Genomic DNA, 9,303 nt, shown 5'->3' with positions numbered 1-9,303 from the left:
TAGAGCCAAGGTCACAAAGTGAGTGAGAAAACCTTCCTGCTGAGATTGAGCAATCAAGTACAAAGCTTCCAGGATCTGGTAACTTCTTAGCAGTCCTACATTGAATGATTGCACTCACTTCCTTAGAGACAACTACCTCCTGCTTTCTCTCCTTCTTCCTCTGAACAGGCTGGTTCAACAGAATTGCACTAACATCCTTAGTTAGCAATGCTCCTTCTTCAGGGCTCAAACCATTGGATACCATTCTCTTGACATAGCGCTTAAGTGGTGGTGAAAGCTTCACTGCATCAATTAAAGGCATCTCAATCATCACCTTATCCATCATAGTCTTGCATCTAGCTTCCTCAAGCTCCTGTTTAGACCTTCTTGGCTTGGGAAAAGGAACCTTAGGCTTGTAGACCTTTTCAACAACAGCTGGAACCTAAGATTTTATGTTTTCCGCATCTGACTGAGATGGGTGTCGACCGACACCCAGGTGGTGTCGATCGACACCATCATCTGGATCCGACAGATTGGCCGATTTTTCTCCTTGTTCTGCAGAAACAATTTCACCATCATCTTCATCTCTCACTAATATGGCATTGCAAGCATGTCTGGGGTTTGACTCAGTTCTTGCTGGAAGATAATTCTCTTGCCTTTTGACAGACCCAGCAGTCTGTGCAACTTGAACCTCCAGCTTCTTAACATGAACATTCAATGCTTCTATCTTCCCATTCAGTTCAGTGTAGACATTGTCAATCTTTCCATTGAATGTCACTGTCAAATTCTCTTGACCTTGTAGAAGCTGCTCAAGCATGGCCTCCATTCTACTCTCAGAAGAAGTCTTAGGAGGTGGAGACTGATAAGATGAATTCCCATAGGTTCTTGTATAGCCATTGTTCTGTTGCTGCTTCTGGTCACCATTGTAAGGTCTGTTTCCTTGCTGATTACCGAATCTCTGTCCCTGATACCCAGCTCCATACACATAGTTGACATTCTCCTCTGTATTCTCTGGCTCTGGCTCAAATGTCTCAACTTCAGCAGCAAATTGGACTGACTTCTTTCCCACAAGAAGATTATGCACTGAATCCAGCTTAGCATTAACAGAAGCTAGCTGGTTTGAATCAAACTCTCCATGCAGTCTCTTTCTTTCAGCATCAGCTCTTTTAGTGCTATTGCTAGAAGCCAAATTCTCAATCAAAACTTCTGCATCTTCTGGAAATCTTGTCTTGAAGTTCCCATGACTTGCAGCATCTAAAGCTAACTGATACTTCCAGTCACACCCTCTAAAGAAGATACTCAACAGTTGTACCCTTGAAAAACCATGGTGTGGACAGTCCCTTTGATAAGCTTTGAATCTCATCCAAGCTGCCTTGAAAGCTTCATCATGTCCTTGCTTGAATGAAGAGATCTTGACTCTCAGCTCATCTGACATTGCATCATCATAGAAATGGTTGAGGAAAGCCACCTTGATATAATGCCAGTATGTCAGAGATCCAGCTGGCAACTGCTTCAACCACTGAGATGCCTCTCCTGCAAGTGAGTATGGGAAGAGCTTGCAGAATATGAAATCCTCAGTCACTCCATTAGCCTTGATACTGGTCACAAGATCCTCAAAATGCTCAATATGGTCCAGAGGCTTCTCATGGGGCAGAGCAGAGAAAGGTCTCTGTCCAACCAGTTGAAAGTAAGCAGGCTTCAGCTCAAAGTCATTCCTCTGGAATGGTGGAGGAACAATTGCAGACCGGTTCTCATACATAAGATCAGCCCGGTTGTAGTCAGCAATGGTCCTGATTAAGTCTCGGTTCTGCTCCTGTCGTCGAACTGGGTTCTGTACGTGGTTGGCAGCTCCACGTCCGTCTGCAGGAAGGGGGTGTCGATCGATACCCTCTTGTTGGTGTCGATCGACACCGTCGACACCATCAGCTGGTTCGTCGACAACATCAATTTCAGCAATCACATTGCCCTCAACATCAATCTTTTGGCCCTGCTCATTGCGCAAGTGGCCCTCTTGATCCCTCAAAGCACCATCCTCATATCGCATCAGAATGATAGTATTAGCCATCTTTAGAGATTTGGCTGCCTTTCTGGTCTCACGCTCAAGTTTTCCTAAATTCACAGTAGGACCAGACTTGTTGCTCCTTGTGTGAGGTCTAGGAGGCATGCATCTGAAACACCAAAGAGAAGAAAAACAAAAACGTGTAAGTAGAAAATAAAAAGAAAAATTTAGACAAAATCTAAAACTCAAATCTAGTGGTAGATCAAAAGAGTCACCGGCAACGGCGCCAAAATTTGATATGCTCAAATTAATCCCTAGAGCTACTCTCTCAAATTAAGAGATCACTGCAGTACTTAGGGGTCGAATTCCACAAGGACTCAAGACTACACAATAAATTATAGAGTTTTATAATTATGCTAAACAGATTAAATTGAATTAAAAAAAGCAATGCAAAATATTAAATAAAAGCTGTTGTAAATTCAGAAGATCAAAAAGCTAGGCCTAGGGAATTTCTCAGGAAATTATGAAATATTAAATCAATCAATAAATTAGGATTCAAACAATTAAAAACAGATCTAGAACTCTAAACACTTTTGTAAAATAAATCAGTTCTCACTGCAAATAATATCTAAATTTAAAACCAGAAAATCCAAATCTCTTTGTAAAATTCTAGGTTAAAAATCAGCAATAAAATCAGGTTTAGATTGTTCACAAAATTATTAAATCAAATCTCTTTGCAAGAAATAATTTTGCTCATCAAAAGGTTTTATCAGGAAAATCAATTATATTCTCATATCAATTTATTTTCCTAAAGTATTAATTCTAGGTGATCAATCAAGAATTAATATGAAGAACAACCTAAGATGAAGATCTAGAAAGATAATGAATCCTAAATAAACAGATCTAATAATTCATAAAATCCCTGTGAAAAACCCTAAACCTAACAAACAAATTACTCAGACATAATCAATGAAGAACAAGACATAATTCTGAATAATATGCAATTGAAATTAAAGGAGTAAGGAAGGAGTTTAAGAATTCTTCTCTCAAAGCAGTTCAGATCTCTCTCCCAAAAGCTCTCAAAATCTCACAGGGTTGCAGAAAAATAAACTTGATAGAATGAAACTTGAGGGTTTGGAAAACCTAAAAACACTATTTATATGTCCTAAACCACGTCAGGGACTTGTTTTGCAATTATGGAAAACTTCGGGGCAGATTTGTAAAACTTCCAAATTTGGCTCTTTTCTCGTTGGCAACAAGGGTGTCGATCGATGCTCTCTAGTGTCGATCGATGCCCTCTCTCATATTCGACTCCAAGCTGATTTCCTCCAGATTATTGCTCCAAAATGATCCAAACTGCTCCACTTTGCTCCTTTCATGCTAAAAACCTATAAAGACTCAAAAACAATCTAGAAACAAATGAAAAGACACTAAAAGACTCCTTATATCATGGTTAAAAACCACAAAAACCATGATATATCACCTACATTTCATATGTGATCTATATGATTTCTTCTTCTTGACTAAAAAAGAACAATTGAGTTGACTTAAATATATATATTGTTTAAAAGACAAAAGTGTGTATACTTTCTATAATTCTTAATACTAAAATTTAATAAAATATACAAAGATAGATGATAGATGTACACATTTGACTAACGAAAAAAAAAAGATGTAAACGTGAAAAGTGGTATTACAGTGCTTAGATGGTCCGAATGGTAACCGCGGTTTTGGTTGTGCAGGAAAAGCGGTATTACAGTGCGGTACAGTTCAACTGTGGTACGTGCGGGAGAAATATATTTGCGGGACAAGTGCGGTTTGTACAAAATAAGCGGTACAGAATAATGTTTGATTGGTGAAAACAAAATTGCGGTTTTAGAATAAGCGGTACAAAATAATAAATAATTAATATAATTGTAAATTATTAATTGTTTTGTGTTAATGAATTACTGGTACAAAGTAATTTTTGATTGTGAAAAGAATAATTGCGGTTCATGAAAATTTTATATATATATATATATATATATTGTTATTATAATAATTGTATGAGTAAATTAGTAAAAATATAAATAATTAATATACTTGTAAACTTCTATATGTTTTGTTTTTATTAAAAAAATATTTAGAACCTTAAATACCCAGATTTCTTTAAATTTAAATTTAAATTTAAATTCATATGTAAATATTTTTTAAACCAACCTAAAAATATTATTATAAGTTATTAACATTTTTTGTTATTGATTTTGTTATTAGAGAAATAAAAAAAGAATAATGTTTTTTTGTATATCTGTTTTGACCAACAAAAAGAAGAAGAAATATACATGTATAAAAAAACTATTAAAAATATACAGTATTGTAGTACTGTTGCGGTTTTTATTTAAATACGCTGGATAAAACTGGTGGTTCATTACAAAAGTGGTTCAAGACAAAAATTGTGGGACAAAACCGTAAATCACTTAAATTTTTGTTATTTTTGAAAAATGCAAATCAATAGTGTGTTTGTATGAATGGTGACTTTATGTGGTTTTGACAAAAACACATTAGAATACCGGTTATATAATGTCACCAATCACAACCTTAGGGTACGAATGGTAACCGCGGTTTTGATTGTGCGGGGAAAGCGGTATTACAGTGCGGTACGGTTCAGCTGCGGTACATGTGGGAAAAATATATTTGCGGGACAAGTGCGGTTTGTATAAAAGAAGCGGTACAAAATAATGTTTGATTGGGAAAAATAATCTGCGGTGCTGATTTTTTTTATTAGTTTGTATAATTATGTAATTTAATTTGTTTTGTATTAATAAAGAAATATCTATATATATATATAAATTTTATAATTTAGTAAGTATAATAGTACACCATAATATCACATATTTTAATGTTTAGCTAATACTAATAAAAAATAAAATACAATATTATTTTAATATTATTTGAGAGGAGATAGAAGAAATATAGGCTAGATAAAAATATATTTGTGGAAAAAATAATAACACAACAATAATATATTTTAGTTATAAAAAAAAAATGGATAAACTGTTGCGTATTTAGTCGGACCGCTGGTTAATAACAGTTTCATTCTTAAAACGCGGTCCAAAGCATTATTCTCAGTTCAAAACCACAGTCGGTCACTTTTTGCTTTCCCTATAAAACCCCAAATTTATTAAACAAACTTGTTGATTAGTGTCTTAAGTTAAGTGCGTTTTTCTAAAAAAATATGAAAGGTTTCCAATCACAGCCTTAGGGTCCGAATGGTGACAGCGTAATTGACTGTGCGGGACAAGCGGTTTTACAGTGCGATACGGTTCAACTGCGATATGTGCGGGAGAAAAATATTTGTGGGACAAGTGCGGTTTATGCAGAATAAGCGGTACGAAATAATGTTTGATTGGTGAAAATTTTATTTGCGGTATACAATAAATGTGTGAATGGTAAAATAAAAATGATGGTGCAAATTACATAATATATATATGATAGAAAATAAATATATTAATAATTAGTATAATTGTAAATTATTATATGTTTTATGTTCAAAAAAAATTTCAAAAAATTTATGAATCTTAAATACCCAAATTAATCTAAAGTAAAAAGTTTAATATTCACCAAAAAAAAAATTAAAAAGTTTAGTTATATATATATATATATATATATATCAAGTAAACGGTACAAGTACTCAATCACAAAAAAGAATACAACAGATAGAAAATATTAAATTGTTTAAGAAATATAATAGGAGTCCTAGAGAGATGGTAAATAGTATTTGTTCTTCTGTATTTGCATGTACTTGACAAAGTAACGTAGGAGTAGGACATATATAAATATTTTTTTTAAAACAAATACTTTGATTGGTGCGGTTTTTAAAATAACGCTGCTTTGTGACCTCTATGCATTTTTGAAAGCGGTCCAGTGTTTTACCCACTGGACAAATCCGCAGATAGAATTTTTTTTTTTTTTTCCAAAACCGCAAATTTTACTTTTTGTTGTGATTGGTGAATGTGGTACGGTTTTGACAAATCAAAACTGAAAAACGCTTTTTATGTGTCTCCATTCACTACCTTAGTCTATTTGTTTTTCTCGGTTCCACAACATTAATTTGTAGATGAAGTATTTATTTTGTCGAATATACATTTTTAAAAAGGGAACTCAATCATTTAGATTTAAACAGTGAAGTTCATTTCCAATAGTCATATTATTTATATTACAATTTAGAAACTTACAGTGTAGAAAAGAGTTCGAAACTCATTATTAATTTGGACACACATGGAGTATAAACAAAATATTAGAGTTTTTTTTTTTTTTCTTTTTTTGATAAAAAGAAGAGTAGATTGTGGGGAAAGAGTTATTAGAAACATTTCTTATTTTGGATACATAAACAAAAGAGAGGTAGAGGTCTCGCATCGCATGGCTTCAGCGATCCACTGATGATAAAATGTCTCGGAGTAGTTTCAAGAGATCTCCGAATTGAGCCTTCCATGATCGAATGAAATTGTTAACAAAATACACAGAAGTAAAAAGCGAAAGAGGATAGGGAGGTTGTTTTTTGGGCTCACCATAAACCCTAGGTAAATGGAGTCCGTTTAGAGAAGGCCATGATCTCGACTTGAACTTGAAGCAAGTCGTTCACAACAAAACCTTTGGATATACACTCACCTTGCTTCGCCACATTGCCGGATGTGATTTGGTTTAGAACTCGTAGCGTGCCTTTAACGTAATTGATTTCATTATTCACACTCAACAGGTAGAGTGACAAATATCTATCCTTTCCAACACCATAACCATTTGGATACACTTTCAAAACCCTAATAATCATTAAACCCATCATATAACAAACAGTTAGCTATATATCAGAGAGTGTGTGTAAAGAGAGAGAGAGAGAGAGAGAGAGAGAGAGAGAGAGTCACCAGTTTCTGTCTCCAGAAGAAAACGTATTAGATGTGTAAGAGTGATGATAGAGGGTAGAGAAATTGGTGATGTTCCAAGTGAAAACGGGGTTGGTGACGTTTTCGTCATAAGAGAAAAGTTCCCTCTGATAGCGGTGATCAACTAAGATATCTATTCCAATCTCACATTTCCCTCCGTCGTAAATATATATCGACGCTCCCTTTTTGAAACAATCCGTACTCAGGACATATGGCATTCCCCACTCCGAATTTACTTTATCAAACCTTACTGGCTCACTTTCTATAACCAAACAAAATAAAATAATAAAAACTATTTGAGAAACTTTCCAATAAGAGCCTTAAATCGATCAATTCCTCATAAACCAAAGAGAATAGACTTTAATTGAATGTGGTCTTGACCAATAGAGTTGAGAACAACATAGTAACGGCCACTAGCTAGATTTGCATCACTAGGTTATATTTTGGGGAAAAAGCAATTTTGTCTTACGTACCAATTGATGTATTGATCCTCCTAAATTAAGTACCTACGCACCTTGGTGTGTAGAGTACAAACGATTGAAACCGTCATAGACAAAGAACTTGATCTCCGCATACAAATCTTGTGGGTTGGTGACGAAAATTGAGGTATCGATTTTTGTATAAACCGAAACCCAAAATCCTGGCAGTCCGACTACCTTCGTGTTTCCGTTTGGGTAGATTTTGACCGTCCTTTTAATTTTATTTAAACAAAAACAAAAGAATAGGGATACAATTATAGACATATGATATAATATAAGCTACCAAAATTTGAATTGTAATGGTTTTGACGTGAATGACGTATTGACGTACCAAGTATATCCACCCGAAGTGAAAGGAAGGGACTCGTAATATCCATCCTTGACCAGCTCCACCATTTTCGCATAAGAGTCGAACGTGATGCTGTAAGTTGTTGGATGACGTACTCTATTATATGGTACAAAACGTTCCTCGAGCTTCTCGTGTTTTTGCAACCCTTTAAAAGTTATTTTTATTTGTCGTTATTAAGATTTTCCCGTGGTTATAAAGTTTGGCAGATCTTACAACTTCATTTACGAAATACGTTAAACATATAATACATCTAGTAGTTACCCCGTGCTACGCATAGATTTTTAATAGGAAAAATGTTTCGCAGCTACGTGAAGTAAGCTCCAACACATGCTCACACATACAGACAAATTATATGTCCTCTTAGCTACGTAAACTATCGATATTACATAAGGACATGGGTAAACTTATAGAGGTTATGTGTAGAACACCATAACCATTGCTTCCGGTGCCGTTCCGGTGTACGGTACGGCGGAATCCGGTAAGCGGCGATTCTTCCGTTATGACCCAATTAAAAATTTTGACCCGGTTATTTTTTTTATTAAATCGGACCCAATTTATTTAGATCAAACCGATTCAATTAAAAATCTAACAAACCCGATACCTGATTCTTCATTTCCATTCACGATTTAACCTAAAAAAAAAAAAATTAACCCTTTACCTAAAGGGTTCTTCGGAGTACATCGTCTTCATCATCAAGGTCGATTTCAGGATAGAGATGGATTTAAGCACGGGTTCATCTAGTATGAGTAGATCTTCTGGAATTGTGAAGAAGTGTGATTGTGGATTGCCAGCAAAGATCTTCACATCAAAGACTGAAAAAAATCCTGGCAGAAGGTTTTTCGGATGTCAATTGTACAAGGTATGTGTGTGTTTTATGGCGATTGATTAGAAATTGGCAAGTTTTTAGTGTTTTGCAATCTCTGTAGGATGGTGGAACTGACCACTGCAAATACTTTAAGTGGGTCGATCAAGAAGAGGTGAAAGAGTGGCCGCGAAATGCTTTAATTCAAGCTGTAGCTGAAAATCGTGAAAAGGAAAGAGTGATAGAGCAACTCCAGATAACAATTGTGGAACTTCGTAGTGATCTAGAGAAGCATTTAGAAGATTCGGGAAAGGTCATCTATAGGCAACGTTTGATCATCACATTGTTAGCTGGATTGCTTGTATGTGTCGTTGGAGCCTATATATTTGGCTGATGTGAAATTAACATGTGTGTTTGGTTAGAGTAATTGTCAGAATTTGGGTATATTGACTATCTCTATGTTTGTAAGCTTTGTAAGATTGTAAGACCTTGTTGGTATGGTTCCAACTTTGATGTGGAATCAAAGTTTTTCTTAGTCATTCCTGCTTCAACCAAATACATAGTTAAAAGAAACATCATTCAAATACAGCCCAATGCATACTGTCACAGAAACATGAACCAAATACAAAAGACATAGCCACATCGAAATAGTATTTTCACAAAAAGCATCGACCATAATACATAACCGAATACTCTATCCTTTGTCACAAACCTTCAAAAAGGGACAAAACAACAAGTGACACAGGATAGAGTTTTAACCGCATTGTTTTCATCAGCAA

General features: G+C 35.1%; 2 protein-coding genes across 2 annotated transcripts; one reads left to right on the top strand and one right to left on the bottom strand.

Moving 5' to 3' along the window:
• Window positions 6,534–7,972, bottom strand: LOC104711072. The gene is made up of 5 exons (XM_019229960.1): window positions 7,948–7,972; window positions 7,705–7,867; window positions 7,409–7,584; window positions 6,877–7,156; window positions 6,534–6,774 (listed from the first exon to the last, which is right to left on the bottom strand). The coding sequence occupies exons 1-5, from the start codon at window positions 7,970–7,972 to the stop codon at window positions 6,534–6,536; spliced, it is 885 nt and encodes a 294-aa protein (XP_019085505.1).
• Window positions 8,438–8,918, top strand: LOC104715316 (uncharacterized protein At1g43920, Chloroplastic-like). The gene is made up of 2 exons (XM_010432731.1): window positions 8,438–8,581; window positions 8,649–8,918. The coding sequence occupies exons 1-2, from the start codon at window positions 8,438–8,440 to the stop codon at window positions 8,916–8,918; spliced, it is 414 nt and encodes a 137-aa protein (XP_010431033.1).

Source organism: Camelina sativa, chromosome 9 (genome assembly GCF_000633955.1).
Source record: "Camelina sativa cultivar DH55 chromosome 9, Cs, whole genome shotgun sequence".
In the NCBI taxonomy this organism is placed as follows: domain Eukaryota; kingdom Viridiplantae; phylum Streptophyta; class Magnoliopsida; order Brassicales; family Brassicaceae; genus Camelina; species Camelina sativa.
Note: the sequence above shows the minus strand (reverse complement) of the source record. Positions and strands in the feature narration are given on the sequence as shown.